The 18,501-nt window shown below is 38.9% G+C and overlaps 1 protein-coding gene across 1 annotated transcript in view; it reads right to left on the reverse strand.

Moving 5' to 3' along the window:
• CNTN3 (contactin 3) overlaps window positions 1-15,169 on the reverse strand; it is a gene marked incomplete at both ends in the record, with an annotated part of 208,780 nt that extends 193,611 nt beyond the window's left edge. Inside the window, one exon of the mRNA XM_080718026.1 lies at window positions 15,115-15,169. Within this exon, the coding sequence (XP_080574152.1) occupies window positions 15,115-15,169 (55 nt within the window). The remainder of the gene's footprint in view (window positions 1-15,114) is intronic.
• Window positions 15,170-18,501: the final 3,332 nt, after the last annotated feature.

Raw genomic sequence — 18,501 nt, forward strand, 5'->3', positions numbered from 1 at the left:
AGTTCATTAATCAGCTCCTTTTGAATTACTTCCTTAATACATTGTTCTCAAAGAGTTTAACAGAGATGATTCCATCTGTGGTTTCTATTCTTTAACAAAGAATTTGGGTCAAGGGTTCTCCGGTCCAGACATGATTCCCTTCCCTGTATTTAAGAAAGAATGTTTCACATCAAACTCTAGTTCAAGGCCATTGTTTCTATGAACATATAATTATAAAATAAAGAATCCCCATTACAAATTAGTGGTAATAGAGATGCTATTAAAAAGCAATTCCAGCTGGTGATTTCATTCTGCAGTATTTTTTGCAGCTGTAATTTCAGACAGTGTAAAAGAGTAGAGTTTCTTTCTAGCCTCATCTCACTCCAAGAAGCCAGAATTTTGGTAATAGAAGTCTGAGCATAAAAACATACCACCTATTTCCTTCTTCCTCATCTGTTCCCAAGCACGGAGCCCTTTCTCCTCTTTCTAGATTAAGCAGGGTTTTGAGTGGGTAGAAAACTCCAGTGAGGACAATGTCTCCTAAAATACTGTCTGGACCTATGGAGTATGAAGAATCTCAGAAACACTTGGGCTGCCAGGCATGGTGGCATACACATATCATCCCAGTTCTTGTGAGGCTGAGAAAGGAGGCTTGTACCTTCAAAGACAGCCTGCGCAAAACTTCACAAGACCCTGTTTTAAAATACAAAATAAAACAGGGCTGAGGAGTAGCTTGGAGGTAGAATGGTCCTCGGTCCAAATCCCAGTCTCCCCAAAATAAGGAGTGTTTAGTCTTATATTCTTCATGACTCACAGTTTTAAAAATTTGTTTCCAACATGAGTTACTATAGACACAAGATACATGTGTATACAAATATACATAGAACTGACAAAAAATCGTTTCCTTAAATAATTCTAATCCTTATTGCATGCTGGACCATGAGATTTTTTCCTCTCTGTTCTATTCTCTATTCTGCTCATCCAATCTGCTTTATTCTTCTCTTTTTCAGAATGCTAGGCATTGCCGTATTGATATCATTACTCATCAGTGGGTTCTTATGCCTGCTCCAATTACGCCTGATCTAGATGCCAGCCTTGATACCAACATCCTAGATTATTTTTTAGAGGACTGCGATAATTTTAAGGCTTTTCTTTCATCTTCTTCACAGAGGAATGAGACTAAGTTAAAAACAATAAGATCACCTGCAAATTGAGAGAGGCTGAGGGTGGTGACACACACCTCTAATCACAGTACTTGGGAGGCTGAGACAGGAGGATCATAGTCTGAGGCCAGTCTCAGCAACTCAGTGAGGGCTTCAGAAACTTAGGGAGACTCTGCATCAACATAAAATAAAATAAAGTAAAATAGAACTGGAGGTGTATATTGGAGGCTGAATGCCCCTGAATCCAACCCCAGTTCTACTAGGGAGAAAAATGGAAAGAATACTACTACTGATCTGAAGCTGTAGTGAAGATTGTGAGCCTTTACCAAGGCTCTCAAACTTGTTTATCTGCTATGGTCTTAAGGAGGAGAGAACACGGAGAGCTCTAATAATACTAGCACACCAGGACACATTTCATTTTATTTTGAAAATCATTGCTTCTTCATGCCATATAATATGGAACAGAATCCCTCTTTGTTTTATACTCTTAACTAATAAGCCTCTGCCAATTCTCAGAAGCCAGCAAGATCCTTTGAAAAGAAAAAATCAACTAAGCTCTGTACTACATGCTGTACATTTATTAATTCATGTATTTCTTTTGTGTGAGTGTGTGTGTGAGTGTGTGTGTGTGTGTGTGTGTGTGTGTGTGTGTGTGTGAGAGAGAGAGAGAGAGAGAGAGAGAGAGAGAGAGAGAGAGAGAGACAGAGACAGAGACAGACAGACAGACAGAGGATTTAATTCAGGGGTGTTTTCCCTCCAAAGTAGACCTCCAGTCCAATTTATTTTTTGAATTGAAACAGTGTCTCCCTAAGTTTCTGAGCGTCTCACTAAGTTACTGAGGCTGGTCTCAAACCTGTGATCCTCCCATCTCAGTCCTCCAAGTACTGGGATTACCAGTGTGAGCCAATACACCCAGCTAATTCACCTAATTCTAAGTGAATATAAACTTTCGGAATTAAAATGTTGTGCTCATTTTAAATACTATTGTTCTCCGTAATATTGGCATAGATTATAAATAGGTTATTTTCTGGGCTAAGAAAGGATGAGTTAATTGGGAAGCCAGATGTAGTTTCCAGGCCTAAAGGACCATATGGTAATAGGTATGAGAAGCCAGACAACAGTGGAGGAATCCTAAGGGAGCTCTGTTCTCATCTCTTTCCTGAATCCTTCCTCAGAATCACCACTGAGGAGTCATCGTTCCCCATTTTGAAAAATGTCTGCCTATATTACTCATCATCATACCTTTATCTTACTATATATTATTTTGTTTTTCACTCCTCTTCCCTTATTCCAAACTTTTTAACTTTCAGAAGATAGGGGCCATGTTTAACCTACATTTTTATCTAGAAACATCTAAGATATTCAATATATTAGAAAACTTGGTAAACCAGCATCAGACTTGAAATCAATCAAAATATCCTTCAAGTTTATGTTCGATGACAAATTATTATTATCATTAAATCATTATTATTTATGTTACTTGGGACTGAACCCAGAACTATTTTCCCTCTGAGTTATACCTCTAGCCTGTTTCATTTTTTGTTTGTAAATAGGGTCTTTCTTTGCCAGTGTGGTGATGTATTTCATCCCTGTACTTGGGAGACTGAGACAGGAGAAACACAGGTTCAAGCCCAACCTCAGTAACTTGACACGACTCTCAGCAACCTAGTAAGACCCTGCTTCAACACAAAAATAAAAAATGGGCTGGTTTGTGCCGGGCGTGGTGGCACACATTTGTAATCCCCGCACTTGGGAAGCTGAGACAGTAGGATCACACATGTTCAAAGCTAGCCTCAGCTACATAGTGAGGCTCTCAGCAACTTAGTGAGACCCTGTTTCCAAATAAAATATAAAATAGGTATGGGAGTATAGCACAGAGGTAGAAAGCCACACACATACACACACACACACACACACACACACACACACACACACACAAATGGGCTGGTGTGTAGCTCAGAGGTAGAGTGCCTCTGGGTTGAATTACTTGTACTACAAAATAAATAAACAAAAAACCAAACAAATGAACAAATAAATACAGGGTCTTGATAGCTTGTTAGAACCTCACTAAATTGCTTAGGATGCTTTCAAACCTACAATCCTCCTGTCTCAACCCCTCAAGTACTGTGATTACAGACACGCACTACCATGACAACCTGGCAAATTATTTTAAATTACAAGATGTTACTGTTGATCAAAGATGTTGACCATTTCCAGGACAACCCAAAGCGAGTGCTCTGCCTCTAACTGTAATACCTGCATCCAACTATAAAACAGTTTGCTATAGAAAATATCAAGTTTCAATAAGAGTTAATTCAGTGACCTCATCTAGGGTTCTTGAAAAGTACCCTCACTGGGTTCTTACACAGGCCTTTCCTGTCAATAGCTGGCTGCTACTCTTTGGGTAGTCTGAGGCTCTGGGTCATCTGAACCCCATCCATATGCCTTTGAGTACTATGAATATGATACTAAAAAGGAGTAGCATCCCTAAACACACACACACACACACACACACACACACACACACACACACACAAGGTACCTTTAACACCATCTGTGGGCACTGTGAGGCAGGGCCAGAGAAGACCAAGAACAAAGGAACCCAAGAAATGGCAGGAATGCAGGAATGCAAAGAAAAATGCCCTGAGTTTCGTCTCCCAGCCAAACTTTACCAAATTTGGCCCAACCCAAGCCCACCAGTTGGAGGAATGTGTGATAGCTCCTGCACTCTCTCTTCCTTCCTAACTCCATAAAAAGCTCCAAGTCTGTGAAAAAGTGAACTTGTGATTCTTGCGGGTTCTTTCCCAGGTCAGTTGTTCCCTCCCAGGTTTTTACCCCCAATAAAGGCCGTTGCTGGCCGTTGAGCTGTGTTCTTTTGTCCCTATATTCTATAATACCATTGGCGCTCCACTAGAAATCTGAGAGAATTTCTGCGTGCTAAAGCAAAGCCCATTCCTGGGTTTTAATGACTTGTTTGAAAATAGCCGCTGCCCTGGCCATTAAAACAAAACAGAAAAAGTTGAGCTTCTGCTAGGCTATCTCATCGCTTAGATCTCCAAAAAAAAGTTTACTTTGGCTAAAGTTATTTTCCAAAGAGATGAGCATTTGCATGGGTCTTACAAAGCATCCCCCAATCCACAAGAAATCATTTATGTGAACCATGAATTTCATTAGCCAGTCGCCAACATACAGTTTTTCCTGGAGGCTAAGTCTTCTAAAGTTAGGATAAAATGTAAGCATTCAAATCAGTCACCTGCTGGCTGCCTGGACGTCTTCATGTTTCTCTCTCTTCCTTTCTCAGTGTGAGTTCTGCCTTTTGTCTTCCAGAAAGGACCTGAGCTAGGCTCTCTTTTCTGGGTTTTATAAGAATGAAATTCTATAATTATATGAAAGGCAGATGGCTTACCACAGAGACCTGGAAACTGGTTTGCAAAGGTACATGTTGGAGGTTACTGGACCAAAACCACCTTGAAGATTCAGACTTGGATCAGAGAATATTCAGGTGGGAGAACAAAGCAGCGCCAGGCTTCCCTGAAATAGCCTCACTTGAAATCCCAACGAGAGCAGGCAGGCAGGCAAGTTTCACCATAATTTTTGTATGCATATTACTGGAGAATGAACCCAAGAATTTTCTACTTCTGAGCGACATCTCTGGCCCTATTTTTATTTTTTATTTTGAAACAGGCTCTTACAAGTTTGCTGAGGCTGGCCTTGAACCTGTGATCCTCCTGTCTCAACTTCCCAAGGTCCTGGGATTTTTGAATGTGTGCCATCATGCCCAGCGTCACCTTTTATTTTATTTATTTATTTATTTATTTATTTTTGGTAGCACTGGGGTTCCTGGAAGCCCTTCTACCTCCGGGCTACACTCCCAGACCTATTTTTGCATTTTTTTATTTGGAAACAGGGTCTCCTAAGCCAGCACGCGGGGCTAGCTTCGAACCTGCGCGATCCTCCTGTCTCCGCCTCCCAGCGCGGGGATTACAAGCGTGCGCCACCACGCCCGGCACTCAGCGTCACCTTTTAAAAAACAAAGTGCAGGCCTAGCAATCTCCAGCTCAGAAGAGTAGGGTGTAATCTCCATTTTTATAGACTGCAGCCCTAGAGAGACTAAGACAGCCAAGGTTGTCAGTAACCAATTCAACCATAAGCGCTTGAAAAATGACTTCATTTGTCAACTATGTTATATCGGGTTGATTTTTGCCATTTATTTTCCTGAAATGCTTGTTCCCTTTATTCTTCAAGTACAAAAGACTGTTCTGATAGTTGGGCCAAAAATAATACCACTTTAAAAACATTTTATCGGCCACACTGAATTATACATTTCCCAAAGCATCTGTGTTTTGGTGATCTGGATACATGTGACTTCTTTATTCCCTAGTCTATATCCTTTTGTAATCTTTCACAGAACATTGCAAAATATCTCTTGGATCTCTTTCCCCACTTTCTAGTAGTCTACTATTATTTTACTGTCATTTTTACCCACTCATATTTAATATACGAGGGAAAATATGTGATGCTTGTCTTTCTGTATAAGACATTTCACTTAACATGCTCTTGCTGTTGTGAATTCTGCCAAGAAAAGTGTGGATATGCAGGTATTGCTATAATAGAGAGACACTTATTCTTTTGAGTATATACCAAGGAATGATATGGATGGGTCACATGGTAGTTCATTAAGTTCTGGGGGACCTCTATACTAATTTATATTCCCTCTATCAAGGATACGGATTCAGGATCCCCCCCCCCTTATCTTCACTAGCAGACACTGAGAAATGTTTGCTCAGTTCAGTTGCTCATTTATCAATGGGGCTGTTTTATTCATTCATTTTTTCATTCATTCATTTATTTTTGGCATTGGGTAATAAACACAGGGGCTTTCTACATCTGATATGCTCCCCCAGTATTTTTTTACTTTTTATTTTGAAACGGGGTCTTGCTAAGCTGCTGAAGGTCTCGCTAAGTTACTGAGGCTAGCCTGCAACCTGTCCCATGTATTTAAAACATCTATGTAAGCCGGGCGTGGTGGCACACACTTGTAATCCCAGCATTCGGGAGGCTGAGACCGGAGGACAGCAGTTCGCGGACAGCCTCAGCTACTTAGTGAGGCCCTTCGCAGCTCAGTGAGACCCTGTTTCAAGATAAAGAATAAACAATTGGGCAGGGGGTGTAGCTCGGAGATCAAATGCCTCTGGGTTCCATCCCCAGGCCCTCCCCCCAAAAAATAAATAAAAAATCTATGTAGAGAACATAGAACATAAAACAATTTTCAGGGACTCATAAACAAGTTGTTTAGATATGGCAGAATACAGCTTCAGAAACTTGTGTGGACATGTCAGCCTAGGGCTCAGAACAGCACGTCTGTGCTACAGCTGATAACGGACCCTTGGATCATAAAATGCCTCTCACCTCTGATGGACTTAAGTCATCAATACATTTGGACTACTGACAGGAGTTTGGCAGGGTTTGATAAGCCTGGATGAGCTTGCCAAAGACACTGAACAATGCCCATAAAGTCCTATAAAGACATCAGCCCTCCCGTGAACAATGTACTGAGCTTTGCTTACACCATGACAGTTGGCCCGTGTGTGTGACTCGGATCCAGGAACCTGTTCTGGTAGTGTTCTTACAGGCCCAGGATCAGTCAGACTCCAGACCACTCTACACCTGGGCCAATTCCCGAATCTGCTCTTCCATCCTTGGGCATAATTCTTTATGCCTTACTCCCTGTTTGTTTGTGGACTGTAATCACTAAGTAGCTAAAGTGCTTTAAACACATAGACTCTGTGGGGTCTAGCACACTTATTTGACCTGGCTTGTTAGATTTGCTAGTGTGAAGTGTATTCTTTGAGGTTCATTCATTGCTAATTGGCTTTGGCAAAACAGCCATCCAGCATCTAAACTTAGCTTCACTTTCCTTAGACAGTTTCCTGATAAGTTCCTCTGGCTTTAACCTTCAAGGGTTGAATAAACCTTGTGACACTGTGGAAAGACACAAATGGTGTGTGACGTGACTTATTGGTTTAGGACACTGCGGCCCCATTGCTCATAATAATATATTTATGCTTTCAGACAGGGATAGGAAGTTACGGCCCGAGAGCCATATCTGAGTGCCATCTGCCTCTGGGTTATGGTGAATCAGGAGGATAACATTTTCTGACACTTGAACATTACGTGGGCTTCGAGTTTGAATGTCCATAAATAAAGTTTCGCTGGAACGCAGCCACACTCTCTTGTCTTACCTATTGTCTGTGGCTGTTTCCATATTACAGTGATAATGTTGAGTAGTGATGACAGGGACCAGATGGCCCACAAAACCAAACGTATCTATTATTTAGCTCTTTCCGAGGAAAGTAGACTGATTGCTGTTTTAGGAAAGAACATGTCTGCTAGGAGCAACAATAACTTTGGGTCAAGAAAGGTAAGATTTCTTTTTTCTTTCTTTCTTTCTTTCTTTCTTTCTTTCTTTCTTTTTCTTTTTCTTTTATGTATGTATGTATGTGGTTTTTTTAAATTTATTTATTTTATGTATGTATGTATGTGTGGCTTTTTTTTTTTTGGTGGTACTGGGGGTGGAACCCAGAGGCTTTCTACCTCCAGGCTATACTCCCAGACCTATTTTATATTTTATTTGGAAACAGGGTCTCACTAAGTTGCTGAGAGCCTCACTAAGTCGCTGAGGCTGGCTTCGAACCTGCGCCATCCTCCTGTCTCAGCCTCCCAAGTGCGGGGATGACAAACTGCGCCACCAAGATTTTCTTTTCCCCTAATACTTACATTTAGTTTTAGGCCAGTCATTCAAGCTCTGCAAGCAACTGGATTTCCTGCTGCTATATGGTAAAGCTATTAATAATATGAGGTTTTTGTCTTGGTGTGGTTTTGTGGTACTGGGGATGGAACACAGGGGCATTCTAACTGAGCTACATCCCCCAACCCTAAACAGGGTGCCATTGAATTGCTGAAGGTCTTGCTAAGTTGCTGAGGCTGGCCTCAAACCTGCAACCCTTCTGTCTCAGCCTCCCAAGTCCTTGGAGTACAAGTGTGCAGCACCATACCCAAATAATATGAGTTATCTGATGCAGGGAATCGCAGAATTTTTCCAGTGAAACAGCAGTGTAATAAGGGACACTGATACTATTACGGCAGGTTTTTGCTTAGCCTTGCATCCAAGTTTTAATTACATTTAGCTGAAGAATAATAATTTGTGAGTAGGTCGTCTCATAAATGACTTTATTCATTATGGCTGTATAGCTACATGGCATGAACAATAGGGTAGACTGTCCTTATCTTCACAGTGCTGTGAACACCAGTACCTGCTTTAAGTTATCTGGTTAGAGCAAAGACAACTAGATATTATGTCTAAAACAAAAGCTGCTGCTTATTAATTTGTGGGTGGGGTGTGTGTGTGTGTGTGTGTGTGAGAGAGAGAGAGAGAGAGAGAGAGAGAGAGAGAGAGAGAGAGAGAGAGAGAGAACGAACACCAGTGAACACAGTAGCCAGGCAAGATGGCATATACCTGTATAATCCCAGTATTGGGAGGCTAAGATAGGAGGGTGCAGGTTCAAGAACAGCCTCAGTGACTTAGTGAGATCCTGTTTCAAAACAAAACACACCAAAAAAATTGGAGTGTAGTTCAAAAAAATTGGAGTATAGCTCGGCGGTAAAATGCCACTGTGTTCAATTCCCAGTATTAGAGAGAGCAAGAGAGTGAGAGGAAAGAGAAGGAGGAGGAGGAGGAGGAGGAGGAGGAGGAGGAGGAGGAGGAGGAGGAGGAGAAAGAGAATATCTTGACAATGCCCACTATATCAATCTCATTAAGATATTTTTCCAACAAGTATTTACTTTCCCTTTGGTATTTAAATAATTACTCACCAAAGTACTATCAACAGAAAACTCAGCAAAGTAAGCAGCAAAGTACTCTCAGAAACCCCGTAAGGCAGAAAAAAATAGATTATTTTCTACTGTTGTTAGCTGAATGTTTATTTTCTTTCTCTTTACATAACAAGAATAATGACCATGGTGCTGAATATTCTCGATTCACTTGGCTGTGTAATTAACCAAAATTTTATTTGAAAAAGTCATTTGTGGGCGCAAAATATACTGCAGTAAACATTGGTTTTTAACTAAAAGATAGATATATAAAAACTAATAAATATATAAGTATATGAATCAATGGTAGATGTAAAAATACTAAAAGCCAAGAATTATATGACCTAATTGTCAACACTTTATAATTATTTATGTATTTATACGCTACCTACTACTAATTCTTTCTATTTTTGCATATGTTTAAACTTAAGTATCGCTCACGGGATAAGAAAGGAATGTTCTGTTTTTTTCTCTTTATACAGTCAAAGAGCCAGACACAGCACTATAACATCCTACAGAAGAACACTTGGAAATGAAAAATTTATTTGGAAACTAAAAAGCTGGGAGCTCTATTTCAAAAAACATAAAACTAATATAAAACCACACACAAATGTTGTTTTGTGCCTTTAAAACTCCCTGGATGACACATTTCGAATGTTCTCTAGACTGAAAATGTTCTCAAAAAAAAGGAAGTCCAAGATGTGGTGGAAAACAAGGAAATACTATTCCTGGTTTCCATGTGCTCTTTTCTTTTTTCTCTTAATACTGGGGATTGGGCTCAGGTGCTTTCTGCCTCTGAGCAACACCCCCAATTCATTCTATCTATCTATCTATCTATCTATCTATCTATCTATCTATCTAATCTATTGTAGTACTGGCGATTGAACCCAGGGAGAGTCTATCTCCAAGCTACACCCCCAGCCCTATTTTCTATTCTTTATTTTGAAAAAAAGTCTCACTAATTTGCACAGGACCTCACTAAATGGCTGAGGCTGGCCTTGAACCTGCAATCCTTCTGTCTCAGTCTCTTGAGTACTGAAATTATAGGCGTTTGCGTGTGTGTGTGCGTGCGTGCGTGTGTGTGTGTGTGTGTTTCTTTTTGTTTTTGAACATTACTAAGTTGCTGAGAATCTTACTACATTGCTGAAGCTGTCCTCATGCCTGTGATTCTCCAGTCTCAGCCGCCCAAGTACTGGAATTACAGGTGCGTGCCATCATGCCTGGCTTCCCCATTATTTATGCACTAATACTAACACCCTTCCATACCAGGAACTCAATCTGTTCAGCTCTGCTAATACAGCTTAATGCATAGAAATGCATGATAGGCACACGGTATTTAAAAACACTTTTATGTGATGAGTACTTTAAGACAGCTTAACACTTGGGTGATAGTCAATTAAAATGGTTGGAATGGGCACTTTTTTTTTGGAGTCAGAGAACTAATTATCGGATACTTTTAAGACAATAGCTACTTTAAAAGCTAAATTGATGTGTGGATTTTATTTAAACTTCTATATTTCTTGTATTCTAATTACACTTCTAATTTTTTCAAGTTCTCTAAAGCCATTCGTAGTCACTGTCAAGCTTACAAAAGAAATCAAAAGAACACTTATCAATGATCAAGGCTACACGCCAACAATGTTTGCATCTTAAATGGTCTTCCCCTGCATCCTCAAATAAATTGTCAAGATGTAAATAGGTAAATGCAAAACCATTTAAGACTTAAAGGGCCCCCGCAATAGCAGAGATGATCTGAAACAAATTTATCTGTGAAAGCATAGAGACCAGATTTATCAGCAAAAATCAGTAATATCTCCTTGTCTTCGTTATCAATAATATCCAATCATACCCACTATGCCCAACTACCATAGAAGAAATGACACAGCTGTGTGTGGTGGTGCACAACTGTCATCCAGTACTGGGGAGGCTGAAACAGGAGGACTGCAGGTTCAAGGACAGCCTCAGCAAGAAGTACGACTCCGCAGCTACACGCAGTCATTTGAGCTCATGGCAACAGCGTCTTTTAAGTGCCACATGGGACAATACAGACTCAAAGGCTTCCAAATCTATTTAGAGACAAACAAGAGTCCAATAGAATCCTAATCGTTTCCTTTCAGATGGCATGAGAGGAGCTACCAACACCCTACTGAAAATACATTTTTTCCAGCATCTCGATAAGAATTTGACAAGTTTGTTTTACTTTCAAGCATTCCTTCATTGCTATCTGCAAGGAGAACTAGCACTAGCACAGGATGTTATCTGCACTGAGATGATACAGAACAGAACGTGTGTTGTGACTGAGTGCACCAACGGAAGTGTAGGAGTTTTCTGTGGTTGTATTGGCACTCACTGTAACCTAAACAAGCCGAGTTTATGATTTTCAAATGCAGCACAACCATGCTATTTTGGTTTGCACATACTGTCCATGACAAAACAAACAGGGTTAGAGGAGGCCAGGGTTCATGTGTGGTAGCCGTGTTGGGTGTGATGGGGCACACTTACAATCCCAGTCCTTGGGAGGCTGAGACTAAAGTATCACCAGTCTGAGGCCAGCCTAAGCAACTTAGCAAGAACCTTGGTAACTTAACATGACCCTATTTCAAATAAAAATGGCTGGGGATAAAGCTCAGAGGTAGACTGGCCCTGACTGCAAACTCAGTACCAAATAAATAATAAATAAATAAATAAATAAAGTTAAATAGGACTCATTCTACTTTCTAGGTCTAATACTTTCTAAAATTAATGGCTACTTAATTTGATAAGTCGTTCATAGCAACTACCAAAACATTGGTAGACTATAGACTAATCACTACAATTTTAAGAGAATTTGGTAAAATAAGGATGCTTTAACACTTTTATAGAAATCTAATTTCCTTATGATGTTTTTGACTAGACATGAAAAATGATTTTAGTTACCCAAGAGAATTTCACTTTCTGCAAGAGCTATATTTGCTTAGCTATTCCCACTAGAAGACTGACAATAAAAAGAGAACATATTATAGAAAGTTTAGAATGCCCACATACATTGATTAAGGACATATCTCTGTGTACTTGCCAAGCAAGAACACCAAAAACTTGACCTCATTTATAAAAATATTCAGTATTTGAAGGTCATGTACCCTATATACTTAAGAGGTACTTAACAAATTTTCTTGTAAAATTAAAATGCTCCCATTAACTTAACTAATTTGGTGACTTTTTGGACATGTAGAAGTTAAACATTCATGCCAGGTATGGTGATACATGCCTATAATCCCAGTACTTGGGAGGCTGAGATAGGAGAATCACTGGTTCAAGGACAGCCTCAGAAATTTATGAAGACCCTCAGAAACTTAGCAAGACTTTCAAAATAAAAAATAAAATAAGGCAAGGTTGTATATTTTTTGGTAAGTATCACCAAGTAAATTTACACCATCTATTTTATTTGATTTCAATAATATCTAATGATTTATGGTATATTTACTAAATCAAATAGATTTTTTCAATACATATAAAATGACTCGTATTTATTAACAAGTATCACATTCAGAAGCCAGCATTTTATTTAAAATTCTACACAGATTCAAAAGGAGTACCAGCATTCAGTATGTGGACTAGAGTATACAACTAATACTCTTTTTTTTTTTTTAATTTTGGTGCTGGGGATTGAGCCTAGGGGCATTCTACTTCTGAGCTACACTTCCAGCCCTATTTTATTTTTAAACAGCATCTTACCAACTTATTGAGGCTGGTCTCAAACTTGCAATCTTTTTGTCTCAGCCTCCCAAGTACTGGGATGACAGGTATGCTTCACCATGCCTGACACCAACACTCTTTAAAAAAAAAAAAAGTTAAAAGGGTCAGATTTTTCTCCATAGCCAGGCATGGTGGCACACACTTATAATCCCTGTGCTCGGAAGGTGGAGACAGGAGGATCGCTCAGATTTGAAGCCAGCTGCGCTGGCTTAAGAGACCCTGTATTTAAATAAAATATAAAATAGGTCTGGGAGTGTAGCCCAGAGGTAGAAGGGTTCTATCCCCAGCACTACCAAAAAAAAAAAAAAAATCTTCTCCATAGTATAATTATAAAGACTGCCAATCTCTTAATATGCTACATAAAATTGTTACATCTATATTATATATAACAATATATGTGTGTATGCACACAGGTATGTGTGTATATTATACATATATACATACATCTCCCTTACCTTAACTAATAGGTTTCTTTAATCGATCAGTTAGGGTAAGAAATTTCTTTAACCACCATCTCCAGATATACAAGCTGACCTACTTTTTATAATATTTTTCCATTTTAGTAAGCTATACATTGTAGTATTTAAAATTTTTGTTTATGTATATGTGAAACATTTCTCCAAAACCCTAAATTATAATCAATACAATACATACCTGGAATAAAATTACAACTAAAATTTTAAGCTTTTGAAAAACAAGCCTCATGGTCTTTATCTAGACTCTATGTCTACCTCCTGTCCTTTTCACCAATTGGGAAATTTCAAGGTTGCTTGTACAAAAGTTAGGATCATAAAAAATAATACTGCTACAATCTACTACCTGTCATTTCTATTCCTTCTACCGAAAGACTACAATCTATTACCTGTCATTTCTGCTCTTTCTACTAAAAAAAAAAGACAAATTCAAAATGGAGAATTTAAGAAAGAAACAAATTCTTTTTTCAGTTTTGATATCTGTATTGTTCTTTCTTTGAAGCCTACAGAAATTTGCAAATAATGATTGCCAGTTTTCCCTCAGTACTAGGTTAGGAGAAAACAAACAAACAAACAAAGAAAACGATCTTAGGAACACATTTGAGGCATCTCAGTAAAAATATACAAGAACTGTGAAAGTAATTCTATAATCAATGATTTTTTGACATATATACTGACATTTAAATATCTGAAGAAGTTTTTAAGTTTGGCACAGGGCCTAGATTTCTACTTAATATATTCATGTATTTATTTGCTTGTTCATTCATTCATTCATTCATTCATTCATTCATTTTTGTGGTGCTGGGGATGGAACCCAGGGACATTCTGCCTCTGAGCTACATACCCAGCCCTATATTTTTTTATTCCTTATCTTGAAACAAGGTCTCACTGAATTGTGGAGGGCTTAAGTAGCTGAGGCTGGCTATGAAACTGGATCTTCCTGTCTCATCTTCCCCAATACTGGGATTACTAGTGTTAACCACCACACCCAGCTTTTTCATACATTTAAATGCCATGTGATTTAGCTGTCACTTCCATTTGTCCCGATCCACACTGATTCTGTTTAGAAAGGAAAAGGAAAGCCAGGCGTGATGATGCACACTGTCTTCCCAGAGCTTGAAAGGCTGAGACAGGAGGATTGCAGGTTCAAGTCCAGTCTTGGCAACGTAGTGAGAGAGACCCTGTTTCAAAATAAAATATAAAAAAGGGCTGGGGGTGTAGCTCAGAGGCAGAATGCCCCTGGATTCCATCCTCGATATCACAAAAAAGAGAAGACAGGAAGGAAGGAAGGAAGGAAGGAAGGCAGGAAGGAAGGCAGGAAGGAAGGAAATGTGATATTCCTTTTTGGTCCTTATTTTGTGTTCATAAATTAACTACAATTTGGTAGTAGAGCTCTAAGAACAAATGTCTTTTTGTTTGCTATGGTGATAAATGGCTTGTAAATCTTAAGAGGAAGAGCAATGAGAACATAATTCTTAGAAATAAGAACCTAAATTATTTGCTTTCTGGGGGAAAATGATTTCTTTTTCCTAAAGACCACTGAAATTTTGTATCAAAATTTAAAAATTATTTTAGTAGCCAGGTATGATTGTGCACAACTGTCATCCCAGTACTTGGGAGGCTGGAGATAGGAGGATCACAGTTTCAAGGGTAGCTTCAGAAACTTAGTGAGACCCTCAACCACCTAGCAAGACCCTGTTTCAATATAAAATAATAATAAGAAGAACAATAAGAACAACAATAATAATTATTATTATTATAATAAATCAAATCTTGGGGTCTAACTCAGAAACAGAATGCTCCTGGATTCAATCCCCAGTACCAGGAAAAAAAAATATCTAAGCATGACTCAAAAATATTCTAACCTCAAAGTAGAAAATACAGCTTATTGTTACCTCCTAGGCAGCCAATGAGAGAAAGCAGGATCAACTGTTTCCATGGCAACATCATCTTTAATTGCCCAAAACAAGAGTAACTCTTGTCCAGTCTCTGATGAACCGAATGCTTTGTCTTCAGGTAAATCCTTTAATCTGTAAAGATACATGTACAAAGAAGTTAGACTTAAAAAAAAACAGGTAATTTTTTTTTAAAAAAAGAGATTTTCTGTTTTTCCTTAAACTGTATCACTTACAGGCACTCAATTTCTTCATATAAAATAAAAACCAATTTTATACAAAATAGAGGGTGCTTGAAATGTAGATGCTTAAAAAAGAGTTTGTGTAACTGATAGATGGAAATATCTTTTCAGAATTAGAAAATTTCACCAGTACTAAAATACTAACTGGTAACATATTAAATATTAAAACTTTTCTAGATGATAATTGCAAAAACTGAAATATTAATTTGAAATTCAAATTTTTCTCACTTTCTCTAACAATAACATTTTAGTAAAACTAACAGAGTTGAACAAGCAGATATCTTGAAGCAAGGTTTTTCACAATTTCCCGAATAGCCTAATAAGTAAAAGGAATTACAAGCAGCATTGCCAATGTCCATTTGAAGACATTGATAATGTTGTTTCCACAGAGATAAATGCAGAAAGCTCCCAATTAGATATGCAATATAAATATTTTTTTTAATTCTAATGGTAGAAATAAGTCAACCTCAGAACCTTACAAATGAAACCACTGTCTTTCTTGCATTCCTGACTTTTCATAAACTGGAATATCCCTGTTGAGAGGGAATAATCATGTGAAACTCCTGTGCCATTTATCAGTGGGTCCCTGAAACTAATTAAGATGTATGGTTAATGACCAAGCCAACGAGATAACACATTTAAAACCAGACGTTCTTCTCTGGATGTTCCCTGAACTGCTGAAACTCAGCTGGTCCCATGCAGGGAAATTGGGAACTCAAATGTCTGCCACTTAAGCAAGAAAAGTGTGCAAATCTCTGATTCAGCAGCTCTTCAGCACTGGGCTGTTTTGTTATCACCAAATGAAATCTCAGATTCTATCATGAGTGGTGTCAATACTGGCTTCTGATATGTGGGTTCCCCAATCAGATAATAACACCATGAATGGAAATATCAAAACAAGCATTGTGTATTTAAGGTGCTAAATCAGTCATTCCTATCATAGTGCGACTCTTGGGCAGTGCTTGTTCTTGGGCAGGAAATGAGATGTGGAATAGCAGGAATTCGGCATAACATGCAGTAGGTAGGGACACGGGAATCTGAAACATGTAGAAACAACTAAGATTATTCTTCTTAGAATGGTAATTTTAAATCCTACAACATCATGGGATCTTTGACCACTTCTCCCTACTCCCGTTAGTACAAAATACAGGTGGTTTGGTTTGAGATTCTGCCCTGCACAAGAACACTGTAAGATGAATCCAAGTGCCAGTTGCTTACTTAGAAAGCAAAGGATCAAACTGTCTGGGTTTAGAGAAGAGAAACAGAGAAAGAAGGCAGCCAAGGAGCCAGAGAGAAAACCATCTCTCACCATGAGGGACTGGCGTTTATTCTCACCAGCGAACCCTGGAAGCCAAGCCCATGCAGAACAGATGCCTCAGTCCTGCAAGGATATCCCTGCAGAGTAACGAGGGAGCAGAGGTATTTATACACCACTCTCATTAGTCATGGCTGGCAGACTGCTCCTCAGAACTGTTAGATACCCAGCCATTCTAACCACTTGCAGGGGCAGCAAATGGTCCAGAATCCAGAAAAAGAAATGCAAATGCTGGGTGGTATAATTGGAACATGTAATAAACTGAAAAAAAAGCAAGAAGATAACAGTGGAGCACATGTTGTATTTTTTACTGTGCAAATGAATCAGAGACTTTTTTTTTTTTGGTGGTACTAGGGATTGAACCCAGGAGCATCTGACCACTGAGCTGCACCCTCAGCCCTCTCTATTTTTTTTTTTTTTTGAAACACAGTCTCTCTAAGTTGCAGGGGTAGGCATTACACTTACATTCTTCCTATCTAAACCTCCCAAGTCCTGGGATTACAGGCAAGAACCACCAATCTCAGCTGCAACATAAATTTCTAAGTCCTTTTCAAGCTGAAAGTGGTGGTGCTTACCACCAGACAAGAGACAGGAGGATAGCAGGTTTGAGGTCAGCCTCAACAACTTAGTGAGGCCGTCCTCAACTTAGTAAGACCTTATTTCAAAATAAAGAATAAAAATAAGGCTGGGGGTGTAGCTTGGATGTATAATGGCTCCGGGTTCAATCCCCAGTACTAAAAAAGAAAAAAAACACTTTCAATGGCATTGGGTTCCAGTGACCGATGCTAAAATCACTGAATAATTTTAGAAGACAGTGGAGAAGTACGCATCTGTCCCTATCAATCGCTATACCACCCAAGCCTTTCCAGGGTCTGGTGTTTCTCTACTTGGACCAAAGACTCTCAGAATACCTAGTTCTCTTGCATTTCTATCTGTTCAGTCAGTGATACACTGTGTGACCATAATGCTTTTCAACTATTAATCTAATCAATAACTGAAATCATTCTTTATTAGGCTTATATGGCAAATGCAAACCATAATTTCCTTTCAATCATGCATGTAAGGAAACTGTGGTTCAGAAATCAAGAGAAGGCAAGCATACACACACACACACACACACACACACACACACACACACACACGACAGGTAGGCATAAAATAGCCAATGATAATATTTTTAACTGACAAAATACAAAGCCAGCTGGGTATGGTGGTACATGCCTGTAATCCCAGTAATCTGGAGGCTGAGACAGGACCATGGGTTCAAAATAGCGTAGGGGGTTTAGCTTGGAGGTAGAATGCCCCTGGGTTCATTCCCCAATGACACACACACACATACCCCGCACACAAAGCCAACTAGTCATAAAAATCATGTGAATTAGATGCATTGATATGACATATGATATTATCAATGAACCCTGAGAAACTAGGAAACAGTTGAGACAGACATTAAATTCTGGGGACAAATAAGAGCCAACCACTGGGAACACTTTGAGAGGGTGTTAATTGATCTGGCATTTCCTCCCGTGAAAAGGTTATAGCCCTCCAGTGTAGACACCAGATCTAATCTGCAAAGAATTTAGTAACCGCAAAACGGACTGACTTAAAAAATATAGTAAGTGGTTGGGAACTCAAGGGGACAAATGGATAATTTGAGTAAAGAATCCTATACTAACATCTCCATCATTATCAACATCACTATCATTATCATCATTACCACAAGTACTCAAAACAATGAATTTTGCTTCTCGTCACAACAGAACAAAATATATGGTCTACATTCTCATAATAAAATTTGAAATAAAATATTCTGAACGTCTATAAACAAGG

This window comes from Muscardinus avellanarius (genome assembly GCF_963383645.1).
Source record: "Muscardinus avellanarius genome assembly, chromosome: 22".
Taxonomy (NCBI): domain Eukaryota; kingdom Metazoa; phylum Chordata; class Mammalia; order Rodentia; family Gliridae; genus Muscardinus; species Muscardinus avellanarius.